This window comes from Crotalus tigris, unplaced genomic scaffold (assembly GCF_016545835.1).
Source record: "Crotalus tigris isolate CLP2741 ecotype Arizona unplaced genomic scaffold, ASM1654583v1 scf7180000019120.420415, whole genome shotgun sequence".
NCBI classification, from domain to species: Eukaryota; Metazoa; Chordata; class Lepidosauria; order Squamata; family Viperidae; genus Crotalus; species Crotalus tigris.
Genome location: NW_024097386.1, coordinates 332,947 through 351,241, shown reverse-complemented (window position 1 = coordinate 351,241; position 18,295 = coordinate 332,947). Strand labels below are relative to the sequence as shown.

The following is an 18,295-nucleotide window of genomic DNA, read 5'->3' as shown; positions in this document are numbered from 1 at the left end:
CTTTATTCTTTGCTTTTAGAAAATGAAGTCACAAAATGAACAGAAAATGCTGCAAATATCAGAATTAGAGATGGGCATTTTTCTCTTTTAGTGAAACTGAAATGTCTATACAGATACAGCAACTTCCACACAGAGTATAATGATAAATATTTATATGTATTAAAAACGTTCTACATACTTTCTAGTTCACTCAAAAATTCTTCTATTTAAATTAATCCTGTATCAGGTTCAGAGGGAATTACTGTATTTTTCAATACCTTACTAAACTATAAATGGAAATGAGGAAAACCAAACGTAAGATCCTGATAAGAGTATTTCTGCAGACGTTACTGGCAATATTTAAAGCAAGATTCATGGAATATATCTTTCCTATTCAGTATCACTTGTACTTAGAATCTCTTACACATAAACCTCTTAGTTCTGCAAATATACAAACAGGAGAAAGTAGAAAATATAACAAATGATAACTATTACAAAAATATTTTTTAAAGGACAAAAATAACTACAGCACTATCAGTTCAATGGGAATTTGCTACTAATATGTGGTTCTTAACTATGACTACCTGCTCCTTTCCGAGTGGACAAACATTATTTGTCTATTGATTTATTAGTTAGATGAATTTTACAAAGATTATTTGGATTTTTCTCCAGGAAAATGGATGCTGGTTTAAATACCAAAGTGGGTAGTTTCTCTTCCCTTCACTATGAAATCCCTCACAGCAATCTGCCCAGCATCTTCCCACCTTCCATCCAAACCTTTCCTTTTCACCTTGCTCTATATCAGGGGTCTGCAACCCCTGGTCTGTGGATCACTACCGGGCCTCAGCATGCCAGCAACCAGTCCGCACAAACAAGCAAAGCTCCATCTGCAGGATGCAGACAACACACAAAATCACACACCCTCCGGTCTGCAGAAAAACTTCTCTCCACAGAACTGGTCCCTGGTGCCCAAAAGGTTGGGGACCTCTGCTCTATATAATCTCTGTCTTCCCTCCCGCCTTCCTTCCAACAAGTGATTCACTTGTTGAGAAATAGGAATAAGAAAATGAAGGTCTTCTCCTAAACTAACAGGGGAAGAAAAATGGAAGAACTGTGAGGTTCAATAGGGCTAGCTTAGGCAACCAAAACTTTCAAAGCATAAGAACAATTATTATTTTTAGTAAATTATCAGTTTTGGAAGAACATTAGATCTTTCAATCAAATTCTTATCTTGGAGCAGTAGGGATGGGAAACTTTAAAACAAAAATTCAAGGACCATGTTTCAACAGAACCAACCTTTTATTGGTACACAATGGTTTATGTTAACGAAATTAAAGAGACCCGAATAAAAAAATGAATGAAGCATCTACTCTGATTCCTGTCATGGTTCCAACAGACAGAGACAAATAAAGCAGAACTCCAAAGCTTGCAAATTTCTCAAAGAACATGTTTATTAGTTACAAAGTATCAGCACATCAAAAGTGAAACCAAGTCTGGAAACACACATAATAATTCCCTAACACAAAGTTAAGAAATCCCACCCCTAAGGCTATGCAAGCAACTACATTCCCTAATACATCTTCTTGGCAGGCTTTTTATGCAACACTGAGCCTGCAGTCTCAGGAGCAGCCGATGACCTTGGTTCCCATGGGATAAAAGTTTATTTAGACTAGTGAAGCACCTGGCAAACCCCCTCCCTCCATTCTATGTGTCAACCGAAAATGAATAGGGAAAATGACTATAGGCATGCTCATTTTTAGAGTTGACAAATCCATTTTATTTCTAACACTTTCCCGAAGCTATTCTCTTTTTCTGTCATTCCCAAGAATCTAGCAGCATGGAAGAGACATGCTGAGATCTGATAGCCTTTTTTTAAAAAAAAGAAGTCTAAGGCCTAATTGAAGCTAAGACCAAAAGTTGCTTCCCCTAAAACTGGCAATCTATTAGGATAGTAGGCAACAATATAAAATAATAAAGGACTTTAATGGAAAATTTCACATTTTGGCATTTTGGTGCTATTTATTATCAGAATAAGAATACAACATACATACAACATATACATTCTGCTAAATATCAGGATGTGTTAACTGTTTCCATTTAGTATGACACTTTATTATAGTATATATTCTATTTTGTTTTAGGTTATAAAAGTCTTATTTATAATTAGGGAAAAACTCTTTTAATAGGAAAACATTTTTTTCTAATATTGAAAAACCTAAAAATAGTTCTGAGGGCTATATAACAACGCATTCATTTGGCTCAAGAAATCAAAAATAAAACATTGTGGAGGAATTTGCACGTGCAGCAAACTGCCGTGCATTGCTCCCCACAAACCTCATGACCTTTTGATGCCCTTTGTCCCAAGGAAGCAGCCAAGGGATCACTCCCTTTTTGACTTAATATCTTACCTACCTAAATAATAAGTTCCCCCTTATCTCTTCCTGTCTTTATCTCTTCTTGTCTTTATCGGTTCTTTCTCCTTTCCTAATTTACCTGTATTTGTTTTACCTGCTCTCAACAGGTAATGTGTTACTAGAAAATAATTGCTTATATGAAGGAATTTTTCAATTTCTTTATGTCAACAGTTAAAGATTAAACTTCTAAATGTAAAATGTCAGCAGTTAATGGTAAAGCCTATTATGTAAAAAGTATATAAGAAAGAATAAACTCAGAGTTGGAGAAGCTGTGTGAAGCTGTATCCTGCAGCTTCAAACCTCTGCTCAAGACATGCCTGTGTTTTTTTCTTAGCATCCTACATCTGGCGCCCAACGTGGGGCAGCCCTCCCGTGGAGCAACTGGGACAGCCCCCCCTTCCGAGGGAGCAACAGCCAACTTACTTACCAGCGTCTGGAATAGACCCCTAAGTGCACTTTCATCCTACGGGACCCCTCAGTGGTAAGTAAGGGTTGCAATTTATCTCAGCACCAGCAAAGGACACACATCAGGCATGAAAACGCCTGATGCAGACAAAAGGAAGCTGATGGGTGAGGTAGGGAAACATTCCCCTTGATATCCTAAGCGCTGGACGCTTAGGTTACAAGATTGGGAAAAAAAATAGGGCATACTTTACATCTTGAATCTTGGGCTCCAGTACAGGTATTACATCAATGGCATCAATGCCATCAAGCAGTGGAAAAATTTGGCTCAGATGCTTCAGCAGGGTAACAATTAACTACAAGCCCCACACCTGATTAGGATCAAAGTAAAAACTGTGCCTCCGAAAGCATCTTTAATTGGATTTTCAGCTCCTTCTGAAGAGGCTAATTCTTTTACCTCCTTACAGCCACCATACACCCCCATAAGGAAAATATTAGAGGAACAATCTTGAAGTAGAAAAAATATATATGGGGAATGGTCAGAGGAATTTAAAGAAACAAATTAAATTAAAATGTACTCCTCTGCAATGTGTTTTGAACAATTGGGATGTTTTGAAACTTCAAGTAGCTGTTAAGTTTAACCCTGTCAGACAATGTCTGATGGTGCTTTGTGTTGATGTATAGAAGTATAAATAATCTTTAACAAGACAACACTGAAAAATTTTGTAAACCTCCGGCTGGCTAGTTTATCTGATAACAACTAAAGCCACGGAAGAAAAAGAAAAGAAAATTCAAAGAACTGAAAGCAAGTTTTTTTTCTTTTTTTCCCCTTTTAATCTGGCTCTATTCAATTCCCTTTAGTCAAGAGGTAAGGAGAGGAGGCTGCTACATTTCCCTCACCCTTCACACCACCAATATTCCTTTTAGTCTTTCCCCAATGTCTTTTGAAATTGCTGGGATAAGTTGGAAGTAACCATAAATGTTCTCCTCCTTTTTAATTAAAAGGGGAGGCCTGTTTTAGCCTCAAACCCCAAATTGATGTGTCTTTTGTTTATGTATATGTGTGTATATGTGTGTGTGGCCACCCAGAACATTATGCTTGGGCTTGGAATGGTGAGAAAAATAGGAGATGATTAAAAGGGCCCTATTTTAAAAAAAAAAAAACCACATATTTGGTTGGAATCATCTCATGATTTTTCTCGCTTTTTGCAGGACAAGCCATATGTCTAAATCAATGTTGTTTTATTGGTATTTGTATATATATGTTTGTCTGTGTTGTTCTGTGTTATTTCCAAGACTTGGAAGAGGGTCAAACCCTCTCTGTTAACAACAATACAAAAAGGCCTTATTTAAAAATAAATAGTGTGCCTGGAGAAAGTATAAAATGAAATATTTGTATGTGGAATTGTTTATACAAGCAGTTAGAATGAAAATGAATGAATTAATTTGTTGATACCTGAGTGTGTGTGTTAGCTCTCAAACCCCACCCCCACCCACTCTCTCCCAGGCTGTAAAAGAAATAAAAAACTGCAGATTTTATTGTTGTAATTGAAAAGTAATAGTAAGTGTTTGCATGGAGAATGTGTGAGAGAATTTATGGAAAATGCATGTCAAGGAGAGAAAACTAATTTTTAGTGGTGAAAAGTTTGTAACAAAAAACTTTTCCTGTCTCTTTTGTTTTTCAACTGGCTATGTTGCTTTAAGAGCAAGAGAGACCAAAAGAAAGAAAAGGGGGGGGGGAACTGTTCGTTTTAAACTTTTTTTTCCTCTCTGCCTAGAATTCCAGTTTGCGAATGGAGATGAAATTTAATCCCCGCTCTTGCAGTTTCAGCTGGCAAAATTTAAGTTTTGTAAATGTTTAACCTACTTAATAGAAATTTGTTTGCATCTTTGATTAACTTGGAATTTAACTTATTGACCAAAGGAAAACAACCTGGAGATCTCATTTGTAGTTCCACTTGCAGCATTTACCACAGTTGAGCAAATTAAGTACTTGAGTACTCAATTTGTGGACAGAATTCCACATAGGAATTGTCATTTAACACTTTTGATATTTCTTACTAGTAAGATACTTACAGGAATATTAGCTGTGTTAGAAGCGCAAAAAGTATATTGTATTGAATGGCTTTACTTATCCCATCCCAAAATGTTTTATCTTTTATCCAGGCTGTTGCTGAAATAACCTTAGGACACAATCAAGCTTGTCCTTGAAATGGGACTGATTTAATTAATATTGTTATTCCTATCCCAAAATTTGATTTTCCATTTTATTTTCAGAATAACTTATCTCTTCTGCTGCTATTTTAGCTTTCCACACCTTTTCTCAACAGACTTTTAACTTAATCTCTTATTCTCATTATGTGTACCAACTTATTTTTAATCTTACAGGTGCTTACATCATGCCCAGGATCGACCCCAATCTTATGGCTTTGTTTTTAACTTTACAGCAGCTATCCTTTGTTTCTCACATATGTATCGGTCCTTTAAGGACTGCCTTCATAAACAAATAAAAAAGGAGGGATCAAGGGTACCTAATTTGGCATGGATAAATAATCAAGTCAATAAAGTCCTAATAACTTTAAATCAGCTAAATATTTCTTTTAAAAAAACTACTGCCTACCAGCGTCACTTTCAGCAGAAAGCTGTGCTTCCTAATCCATTGGTATAATATCAGCAATTGCCTGAAAAAACCTGGTTAGATCCAATTCCTTTACTAACTTGGGGGCGAGGCTATGCTCTGTGCTTGCTCCTACAGGCCCTCTCTGGATTCCAGCCCAGTGTGTGCAACTAGCCAAAGATGTCATGGCATCAAGTCCAGAACCCAATACTGAAAATGAAGCAGGTGACTCTTCAGACAGCACAACATCCCTTTTGCTCTTGCCATCGCAGTTGACCAACAACCTGGGACAATGTAAAGAACCTAACATCCAAAGCGCAGGAGGTCTGAGACAACAGGAAAAAGAACCTACACCAGAGAACTTATGCGTTGCCATATTTGTGGTTTTGACTGCAAATTCCTTAGTCATTCTTTGCCTCTCTTTCCTTCTTAATTGCTGTGTGGGAGCTCAAGCTCTTCCATCTCATCCTTTAGAATCACGGATGAAATATAATATTTGGGTGCAATTAGCTAATGTAACACAAGTGACAGACTTTTGTATTTCTGAATCATATGACATGGAAAATCTACTCTCTACCTGTCTTACACCTGTGTGTGTCCCAGCTTCAGTTTTTTGTGTTGTTTCAATCTTTCTGATCAATCTAGCGTTATTCAAAAGCAAATTAATGTTTTACATAACTTGGCTTCTGATTTAAAAATTGATACCTTAGGAAATTGGTGGAGTGCTCTATGGTCATGGCTTCCCATTGGCCTTCTTGGAAAGATTGTTCAATATCTCATTATAATAGTTGCTATCCTTATCAGCTGTTGTTGTTTATTTCAATGTCTTTTTTCTTTACTTAATAAGATGTCTTGCAATCTTCCATACTAAGCTAAGACCCACTAACTACTCCTGCTTAAAATGTCTTCATTAATAAAATAAAGGAAAGTGAGTTGTGGAGGAATTTGCACATGCAGCAAACTGCCGTGCATTGCTCCCCACAAACCTCATGACCTTTTGATGCCCTTTGTCCCAAGGAAGCAGCCAAGGGATCACCCCCTTTTTGACTTAATATCTTACCTACCTAAATAATAAGTTCCCCCTTATCTCTTCCTGTCTTTATCTCTTCTTGTCTTTATCGGTTCTTTCTCCTTTCCTAATTTACTTGTATTTGTTTTACCTGCTCTCAACAGGTAATGTGTTACTAGAAAATAATTGCTTATATGAAGGAATTTTTCAATTACTTTATGTCAACAGCTAAAGATTAAACTTCTAAATGTAAAATGTCAGCAGTTAATGGTAAAGCCTATGTATGTAAAAAGTATATAAGAAAGAATAAACTCAGAGTTGGAGAAGCTGTGTGAAGCTGTATCCTGCAGCTTCAAACCTCTGCTCAAGACATGCCTGTGTCTTTTTCTTAGCATCCTACAAAACATAAGTTACATCCATATTTAAAAGTTTGTGACATTGAATGCATATGCATTATTCCACATACGCAAAGCCTAACACTTGTTTGAATATGGTTAAAAGAATAGATAAATCATGGATATAAAGGGGCCCTACGGTAAGAGGGATAAGATATATAAGTAGTATAGTATTCTTTATAATATATGAAATATAAAAATATTGGGATGGTGTATGTGAATAAAAAGTTTGGATATTTAAAGGTAATTAACATTGAGAAAATTATGATTGATATAGAGGGGAAATTAAGCTTAAATAAGAATCTTGAAAACAGGATACATAGTGACTTAATAAGATGACTTTTATGAATATAATTGAAACATAAGCGGATCAGAAAAGATGTTATATGCTGATGTTACTGTTATTTGTATAAACACAAGAAAAATATTTATATTTAACCTTGTATATATTGAAAGTATTAAGAACTATATTTGCTTAATGTTGATAAAAGGAGAATACTATTGGAAGAGAAGAACAAAGAAATATATTATTAATTAATAGATTGATTATGGAATTATAGAAATTAATTATTATTGTTTTTTAAATATATGAACCCAGACAACATGCTGTTTACTAAGCACTAAAGATAATTATTGTAAAAAAATCAATAAAATATATTTTTTTTTTAAAAAAAAGAAACAAGTCAGAAAGAAAGAAGTGTTTGTATGTTTTGCTGGCAAGGGGGTTTCGTACTATGCAAGCTATGCACACTGCCACAGAGGAAGGTCTAATTAGAAGAAATAAACAGTATAAGTAAAATATATCCAAGAACAGCCAATAGAGAAAAAGAACCATTACTTTAGCTAAGTGGTAGACCAGCTCCAGCATTTTTTATTCGATCACTGTAAGAATGAATAATTTTTAGAATTCATTCTTAAATCTGTTTCCCACCACTTTTTGTTTTAATTTTAAGCTTAAGAGCAAACACTCCATTTTTTTTCTATTTTCCTTTTGAATGCATGTAAAAAAAAAACCAAGCCTATTTAATTGGAAATAAATATGACCTAAAAGCCAGCCTTACAAAACTGTTTAGAAAATAAAGTACAGTATAAACCAAGTAAGGGAAATATGGCTATGATATCTATTTATTTTGCATTACAGTGAAATTTAACAGAGACAAGTCATTTGATTTTCATCTGACTGGATAGAAGGTCTAAACCATCTTCATTGTCACATGCGTACTTTGGAAGCTCTACAGAAGATGGGACACCCATGTTTAGTCAAAGATACAGAATCTTAAAACAAGTTCAAAATTAATAAACAAATACTGCTTACTGTGAGGCATACATAAGTGCACTGATAATTTATTGCTAAAGATACTTTGTTTGACATCTATCTGAACATGCCTTTTCTCAAGAATATAACTTGTAATGCTTTATTCAATGGACTATATAACCTAACATCTGTCTTTTCTATGACTGCAGTTAATCTACCTGCCTTTCCCATTCTGTAATATTTATCTTGATATCAGGCTTTTAAATATAAAAATTAAGGAATTAGCATCTTGTCCTTTAACATACACATAAACCTTTTCTAAAAACATGATTCCATGAATAACTATTTTTTTCTGCATGCACCATTTTTGTTAAAATTTAATTATCCCACAAAATATTAGAAAAATGTCTATGCTTTAACTGTGGGCACAAGGGACTTGTGAACATAATACTAAGGATACTAAGTTCAGAAAAGTCTTGCATATGTACTTCAGCAACATCTACTTTGCTAAGAGGCTATACAGATGTAGAAGAACCAAAACATGGTTACAAATGTCTTACCTTACCTTTTAATTACAGTACTAAAAAGCCCAAATCTTTTTTAATAGCACTGATAACATTTAACAAAAAATGTCAAGTTAAATAAGTTTTATTCTCTTTCTTTATCTCATCTTTGTTTACGCCTTTGTAGTGGCATAATTTGCTAAACAGCTTGCTTTTGGAAGACTTACGAGTTCACTAGGCCAGAGGTCACCAACCCCCGGTCCGTGGACCAGTATTGGGCCACGGCATGCCAGCAACCGGGCCGCACAAACAAGCAAAGCCTCATCTGTGGGATGTAGGCAACACACAAAATCATGCACCCTCCAGTCCGCGAAAATACTTCTCTCCACATAACCAGTCTCTGGTGCCCAAAAGGTTGGGACCTCTGCACTAGGCTATATTATACACCATTTCTGTATTGACATTCTGTCATAAGATTTAAAGTGGTTTCCAGGAGCCACCTTCAGTGCTTCAGGCCAGAAGATTCTTGCTGGTATTTGCCAGACCATCAACTGTATTTATTCTTGTACTTTATGAATTTTGAAGGCAAACCAAATAGATTAACAGCATGGGTCAAGATAGTGTAATTACTCCATTAATACAGAGAGTAATGCAAACAGACTTCAAATATTAGTAATTTGAATCTACAGGACTTCTGTAAACCAAGAATATTGTCATACTACAATTTCCATTGCTAATAGTCCCTTTCATGGCAAGATTACTGAAAGAATGGTGACTGAACAACTGTATAATCACTGAATGAAACTAAGATTGTTTTATTGCAACCTAGTTTTAGGGCTTATTTCAGTACAGAAATTGCCATGGTCACTCTGATAGGTTATCTTTCATAAAAGAGAGAGGCAAGATGTTTTACCTACTAATCCCTCTCAAATTCTCAACAATGTTTTGTAATCTTGTAGTGTGGCATCTGAGTGGATGATTCCATGACTTGGAGGCATTTGGTGTTATAATGCTGTTCCTACAGCTGCAGGGTCATTACCAAAAAAAGGAAAGTTGAGGGTTTCTGTTCAGGCATAGCTTTTACATTGTCAATTTCCACAAAGTTCAATATTGTCTATAAAATTGTTTATAAACTATAAGGAGATGCAGGGAGACATTATGCAGAGGCTTGGAGTTTGGTATTATCAATATATAGGTGACACCCAATTTTATTTTATTTATTTTTTCATCCAAACTGAGAAACAGTAGAATTGCTGAACTGATAGCTGTCTCCAACTTTGAATCTGTAAAGGTGGCTGGGACTATATAAACAACTGCATCATGATATATGACATCCTCTAAGTCAGGGCTTTTCAACCGGTGGTACGCCTACCACTTGTGGTACATTAATGAGTGGCAGGTGGTACGCAGCCCTGCCTAGCCAAGTGTAGTGGGGGAGGGAAAGAGCCAGCAGAGGCAAGGACTTGCAGTGAGAGAGTCCTCTGGAGCTGCAAAGGCCCCAGGCTCACTTCTGGCTCACCCTCCCCCATGAAAAAGGAGGATGGGGGCGGAGAAAGGAGAGCCTATAAAAGGAGGCAGTTTGGGCAAGAGAGGGAGAGAGAGAAAAAGCAGCAGCCTTGGGAGGAGGCAGTCAGCTGCACCGAAGGGGAAGGAAGGGGAGGGGGAGGGTGGGGGGAGAAGAGATCAAGCAGGTTGGCCATGAGCCGATCTACAACTGCTGTGGCAGCCACCTGTGTTGGCAGCAGCAAACAGGCAAGAAATGCAGCGGGGGAGGAGTTGCCCTCCAAGAGGAATGAAAAAAGGCAGCAATGGCTAGAGGTGAGGCACAGAGGAGGGAAGGAAATGGAGAGTGGAAGGATTCTTATGTGCTTTTGTGACTTTAAAGTTCTGGGATGTGTGCAATAAGGGCTTTGTGTTCTTTAGGAGTCTTTGGCATTTTCTATTTGGCTGATGGCTGATGTTAGCTTCTATTGCTCTGCTGTTGTTAGCTGTAAGTTTTGCCGCAAGGGATTTTGAAGTATTTTTCTCCTGAATGGATTTTGCCTGTAGCATTCCTTTACTTATGAATGGAACCATTTGGGGAGGTTGCCTTAGCCGGAGCCAGTACTTACTTTTTTTTTCTTAAGTGCCGGCTGCGCTCCTTACTTTCCTTTCTAGCCAGTAGCTAATTCTTAAAGGGGAATGTGCCTTTTTAAGCTAGTTCACTCAGCAGCTTGTCTTTTCTGTCTCTGGAAGCCTTTCCTTGTTTGATCAATATATGGAAGAAGGAAAATATGGGGGGGTGGTTTTCAAATTCTTCCTTCAGAAGGAGATGGGAATGAGAAAAAGGGAGGCAGGGAAGGGAGTGAGGAAAGGAAGTCCCGCCTTAGCACTTGGCCACCAGCAGCTCTGCCATTGACTTTGCTTGTCAAAAGGTTGCAGAAGGGGATCACATGACCATGAAACATTGTGACCATTATAAATCTGAATCAGTTGCCAAGCATCCAAATATAAATCACATGACCCTGGGCATACTGCAATGGTCATAAGTGTGAAAAATGGTCATTTCAGTGCAATTGCAACTTTGAACAGGTTTTTTTTTTTGGTCATCAAGTTTTTGACACCTTGATAGGTGGTACTCGAATACTGTCATATCCTAAAAGTGGTACAATCGGTAAAAAGGTTGAAAAGCCCTGCTCTAAGTTGTAAAGCAGACTGGAGATGTTTAGCAGCTCTATAGAGAATCTTTTTAAAAATTGTAATAATGCAAAGCAAACCGGCCATTTTTCAGTCCACTTATTTTTCCTTCTGGGACCATGAATGTTGGATGGAATGAAGTAAATAATGATTTTGCATGGGAGTTTTTTGTGCTCAGAAGAGTAATGACTCAGTTGATACTGTTGATTCTGATCTTAAGCTCTCAAGGCGCACACTTGCTCCTTTCTCTGCATGTAGAAGGTAATAGCAAAGCAGAATTGAAGTTGCTGAAATATATTGACCCAAAACAAATGTAGACTATCCGCCCCACTCCCACAGGACTCCGGGCGGCTAACAATAAAAACACAATATAACTTAACAAGACAAACAATACAGTAACATTCATCCAGGGGTCAGATTTTATAAACCCCAGGCCTGCCGGAAAAGCCAAGTCTTAAGCAGCTTGCGGAAAACCAACAGGGTGGAAGTGGTCCTAATCTCCGGGGGGAGCTGGTTCCAAGACGTGGGTGCCATCACAGAGAAAGCCCTCCCCTGCGGCCCCGCCAAATGGCACTGCTTGGCTGACGGGACCTGAAGGAGGCCCAGCCTGTGGAATCTAACCGGACGAAGGGAACTATGAGGTAGTAGGCGGTCTCACAAATAGCCTGGCCCTGAACCATATAGAGCTTTAAAGGTAATAACCAACACCTTGAATTGGACCCGAAGACCAATAGGCAACCAGTGCAGCTCGCGGAGGATAGGTGTAACGTGGGTGTACCAAGGAACACCCGCTATCACTCGCGCAGATGCATTCTGGACCAACTGTAGTCTCCGAATACTTTTCAAGGGTAGCCCCATGTACAGCGCGTTGCAGTAGTCCAAGTGTGAGGTGACAAGAGCATGAGTGACTGTAAGGAGAGCCTCCCGGTCCAGGTAGGATCGCAACTGGTGCAACAGACGAACTTGTGGAAAGGTCCTCCCAGCCACTGCCGTCAAATGATGTTCCAATTTCAGCTGTGGATCAAGGAGGACACCCAAGTTGTGAACCCGCTCCGAAGGGGGTATATTTTCCCCTGCTAGAGTCAACACTGGACAGTTAACATGATCCTTGGGAGGCAACATCCAAGATCCAACTCGATCTTGTCAGGATTGAGCTGAGTCTGTTAACCCCCATCCAGACCCTCACAGCTTCAAGACAACGGCCCATCACATCAGCCGCTTCACTGAGAGAGCTCGGGGAAGAGATATATAGCTGGGTATCATCAGCATACTGATGAAACCTCACCCCGTGCTGTCTGATGATCTCACCCAGCGGCTTCATGTAAATGTTAAATAGGAGGGGGGAGAGGACCAACCCCTGCGGTACCCCGCATTCAAGGGGCCTCGGGGTTGACCTCTGCCCCCCCAGAGAGAATGATAAGTGTCTATTTAAAAAAAAAAAAATAAAACTCAGATTTAGAGATTATGTAAAACTAAACAAACTCAGAAAAAGACAGTTGTAAATTGTTTTATTTCAAATGAAAAAATTCAGTTTTAAAAAATGATGTCTTTAGTGTTTTATTTTTCATATAGATGTATATTTTTAACAGGAAGTGGTATATTTATTTCTTGCCCATCTACATTCATTCATTTTAGTCATGTGTTTGTAGGGTTATACAATTTATGTATACCTTAGGGTGTTATGACCCACAAAGTCTTAAACCCCTTGGCATAGGCATCATATAATCCTAGCAATATCATCAATTAACAGCTAGCTAAGACATTTTCTTCCATCCACTAGAAAAGACACTGCAAAAATTACATCAGAATAATGGATCACTGTTGCCTAATCTGACAGGCTTGAAAAATGCCAAGTTAATATTCTAGCAATAACTGTACAAATGTGCTTCTCTCTTCTTAAGAACCACTCCAAGACTTCATACATATTCTCTCAATACAATTTATATATAGAACAAACTGCATCTTGGTCACTGAGTTGATCAAGATAGAACTCCATTCTATCTGGATTAATGCATTATATCAAGAATATAATATAATATCATGAGACTATATTTAAAAAACAGAAAGACAATGACACTCAAGAAGCTAATATGTCTTCTAACTGAATAAGCAGTCATATCTCGGACATCCAGAAATATTAATGTCATAAAAGTGTATGTACCTACTATAGATGCATATAGAGAAGATAGTGAGCATAATATTTAAGATATGTTAATGCCAAATGAGGTACTAGAAAGCATACAGTATTAGGAATGGGGCATAGGACATGGGAATGCAAAAGAAATATTTAGACCAGGTTAGAATTACCAAATATATCCTCCTTTTTGTCTTCATGTCCTCTGGCAGACAAAGCCTTAAAATCAAATATTGTCTGACTTTTTGAGTATCTAAAAAACTACCTGAGTGGCTTTTCTTTGCAATGCCACAAGTAGTACTAACCTCGTTAACAAGTTCAGCACTTGGACCTTAATTAGTTGATCAGTCCCCTCTGATGGGCTTGGATTACCCACCTGAAACTGACAAGACCTTAAACAGTTATTCACTGAAGGGTTTTGCTTTAACACATTCCTGTAATTGAGAAACCAATCTTCTTGAAGTAGGAAAAATAATTTCATACACATGTGGACTTTAGTACTTTTTTTGCCATAATTTTTATTGCAGATGTCAGTTTAAAAAATTAGAATGTACTCCTTTCCTTTCCACTTGTCCTCATGCCCAACTGTCTGTTTCCTCCTTTGTCTGTTTAGATATCTGATAATCCTAGACCCAGATAAATGCAGGAGATAGGCTAAACAAATTTTGGGAAGATAATTTTTTATTGTCAGCAAGATCTGACTTGGAGGACACATACTTGAAATATAAGATGTAAGTAACAGATTCAGTCTATTAAGGTTGCACAAAAGAAAACCTGAAAAGCTACTGAAAAAGATAAAAGACATTATAAAAAAACCAACATTTCTAACTGATCCCAATGACTTTCATAGCAGGATATCATAATGATAGCCTAGCCAAAGCAAAGCATAAAAAGCCTTAAGCAGCAACAAGGATGCACAATTGAACACAGACTTTAAATGTCAAGCAAGAAAGGACAAGATATTGCAAACAAGATGTGAATGAATTCTTAAAAACAAAAAGAAATTGAAAATGAGAGATATTTTTAAAAGATCAGAGAAATCAAAAAAAACTTCACAGCAAAGGTAGAACTCTTCAGAAATAATTGTGAAATAGATCTAGTAGAGGAAGATGAGGTTTAAGGAAGATGGAAATACTATATTTGAAATCTTTTACAATTGGGATTACAGAATAATAGAAACATCTACAGACAGAGAATATATTCAGGAACTACATTCATTAGAAACTGAAATGTAACAATCAATAGACCACAGATGCAAATGAAAAGTTGAACAATTTAAAGCCGCAAGAGAAGAGCCAGTTAAAGTGTCAATAGTTTCATGTTAACAAATACGGAACAAAATACTAGACAATGGGTGTTGCAGAACATTTGAATATTTTTCAGAATAGTCTTTCAGAAATTATCCTAACTTGTTTTTATTAATACTTTTCTATTTTTTTTAACTGAAAGCTGCCCAGAGTCATGTAGAGGAGATGGGTGGTGTAGAAATGTGATGAATAAATAAAAAGATAAATAAATTGTAAGAAGTGATTTTGAAACAGAACTTTAAAATAAAGAAAAGAACGAGACAAATCTACATATTATCTCCATGTTAATATTACACATGCTGGCATTCAGGAAGTCTCTGACTTACAACCCCAATTGGAATGGAATTTCAGTTATAAGTCATTGCAGTCATAAGTCGAGGAGACTGGAGCTGATTTTTTTTTTTTTTTTGATAATTTCTTACAGCAGTCATTAAGTGAATTGTATGATCCTAAGTTTGAATCATGTGATTGTTAAGTGAAATGCAATCATTAAGCCAATCAATTTCCCAAATGAGCATTTTTTAACTGAAATTGGCAAAAACATCACAAATTGCTGTTACATGACTGCAGATACTAAAACTGGTAGTAAATGCAAATTGATTGCCAAACATCTGAAATGGGGTCATGTGACTACAGGATGCCTAGCACGACATTTTATGACAACCAGAGGTGTTTTATGGGCCATAAAGCACTCTTGTTAAGGCTGTTGTAACTTCAAATGGTTGTTAAATGACTGGTCATATATCAAAAACTACCTGTAGTTTGGAGTATACCATTATTATAAACACTTTGAAAACTGCAGATGATATAATTTTGTAAGACTTGTACAAAAATGTAAAAAATGGAGAGTAAAATCATGAAGATTCCTGTCTACCTAATTGCATCTAATTAATCTTCACTGAGTAATACTACAAGTTACAAAGAGAAGGGGAAAAAACTACACATTTGATACACATTTGTAAAGATGAAAACTTCTTGAAATATTAAACATTCAGGAAAACTGATATCTTGAAGCAACTTTGGAAGGAAACCAAATTAGTTATTTTTCTAGTACCAACAAGTCCTTCCAACTTCAGATAAAAATCAATATAAAACACAAAACTTATCCCAAAGAACTTATTTGAGATATTAGACTTCTTTTAAATGTTCCTATATTTACTCATTCCTAAATTGAAGGCTATTGTCTGAGTTGGCAGCACTTTGTAATGAAAGTTCTAGCATCATTAATCTAGTAAAGTATTACTTTAAATGATACTAAAACAAAATATAAATATATAGGAAAAGGAAAACCATTCAGTGCTGTGAAACAATATTCTAAGCCAAGAATAGGAAATATGCTAGAGCTATTTCACAATTTATTATAGATACAGCAAACTGTGTTTATTGAAGGAGGACCAAAAGTTAAAGAAGCATTTCCAAACCATAAGGATCTACAGTTGGTTGTCAGTTCTTGATTTATCTATTTTCTTCACACTTTCCATGTTTATTGCTACTAAAGTCAAAAACACAATACAATAGATAGCTTTTACTTGCCTCCAGGCCTACAGTGACCCACACATCTAAGAAAAGGTAAAACAGCAGGTAGGAAAGCTGCTTCATTAAACAAAAGGAGAATGTCATAGGCTGGAAGTATTAAAGTAAGGAGAAAATGAAGACATTTTTGTAGTCCTATTTTCACAGCTGAAATTTTATAGCTCTGAACTTCCAATGCTTGCTTAATTTTGCTGCAATTAAGAAACCGCTTGCCATTTTGCGACTGCATGGAAAATTGATATTTTTCCTCTTTTAAATATTTCACAATATACTTTTCCCAGACATATTTAATACTTCTGAAAATATAATCAATGCTTATTTTCCCATACATAGAAAGTATAACTTGAGTTTGCATGTGATCTTTTTCTTTCCATAGGTAAAAATATTAAAAGTATCACTATTATCAGCTCTTTATACAAGTGATATAGGGGAGAGTAATATAATGTTTAGAATCTCTAAACTATGCCACTACTCACCATAAAATCTATGGGTCTTTTCCAGATTTAAATTAATCTCTTGGAGTTTAATAGAAAAGGAAGTTAGCAAAGTTAACTGCTAAGTGCCATAAAATCAAAGCTATGCATATAGTTACTTCATTCTGAATGACTTTATCAGCAGTCGGATGGAGTACATGCAGATAGCTACAGCTGCAAGAAAACTGTACATACTATGGAAAGAGCAGGGAATGTTGCTCTCATTAGGCAATTCTGATGGAAGAGGAATTAACAATATTACACAGAATAAATTTATACCTCACATTTTTGCATATAGTCCCAAAATGTTTCAATAATCGAGTCATGTTTGATAAGATTCGGGAGCAGGACTACTGCCAAAGTTCTGAGTTACAGTTCTTTTGGAATTCTCTATTCTGTCATTACTAGTAGTAAAACACAAACCTGGAGAAATTCTGGTACTAATTTTATAAACACAGATACAGATGTATTTTCCAAACTGTTCACCAGACTAGGCTTTGTACTGACCTGAGGTCTGGAAGTCTATCTGGATAGGATTGGAGAAACCATCAACCGCCTTCCGCCATCTGCCTCCACCCCCTGGTGACCATGCAGTCACCTCACAGCGATATAGCCCGGCATCAGAAATCTGAGTCTGGTACATCCTATAGCGGAACTCATTTTCTTGAATCTTTTCCAAGACTACACCATCCACCCGGTCCTGGTCTGTCCAGTCTTCCCGCCTAACTACTGAATCTTGATTGAGAGAAATGATACGAGTAGTCCCGTTTGATCTTGTCCGATTACTAAGAGACTTCACTGCTGTAATGAGGACTGAATAACGAGGAGTCTTGATGTTCTGGGATGACACCTTGCAGGTCATTTCAAATGTATGCCCTGCCATGAAGAATGGTTTCAGCTTCACAGCTTCTACAGTCAGTGTGTAATCTGAGAAGAGAAAGGAATCACAGATATAAGCAGCAAGCAAATGGTGAGTGAACATTATGCAGTAAGCAAGAGATTATGCTGTTAATATCCTACAGACAATATCAAGGTTTTTTTAAAAAATAAAAAATAAAGGGCTGCACCACAATTAGTTAGATGTAGACATACAACACATCATAGGACAGTGTGCACCTCTGCAAATTCCCTGTGCTCAATGGTGCTTATTACCAAGCATATACAAAGCTTTAGTGCAAAGTAACAGCAGGTTTTGACAATGCATGAAAACAAAAACTGTAGGAAAACACACAGAATATTTACATACTGATAATTTCAACATGTTCTTGAGTGAAGTCCTAACTGAGTTTTAATAAGAAATTAGAGCTTTGGTTGAAAAAACTATACAAACGAGCACATGAACGGCATCAGAAAAATTAACTTTTCTGAACTAGCAGTACAGCCTATTATAATTGGTTTAGGGAATAATCTGTCAAATATCAGAATACTGTAATTCATGACATGATAATTATTCAACCTTAAAATGTATCTCAAAATAATAGAACACTGGAAATCTCACTTCTGCAATTTTATTTTAAATTATCTTTTATCTGAATGTATTTCACATTCATAATAGAATATAAGACATAGTTCAACAGAGTTGGAAGGGACTTTAGAGG

The 18,295-nt window shown here is 36.6% G+C and overlaps 1 protein-coding gene across 2 annotated transcripts in view; it reads right to left on the bottom strand.

The window, feature by feature from the left end:
- The window catches only part of PTGFRN (prostaglandin F2 receptor inhibitor), a 112,698-nt gene that overhangs the window by 11,465 nt on the left and 82,938 nt on the right, over positions 1-18,295 (bottom strand). For both annotated transcript variants that reach the window (XM_039359770.1, XM_039359771.1), the window contains exon 6: positions 17,205-17,624. In XM_039359770.1, coding sequence (XP_039215704.1) covers positions 17,205-17,624 — 420 coding nt within the window. The remainder of the gene's footprint in view (positions 1-17,204; positions 17,625-18,295) is intronic.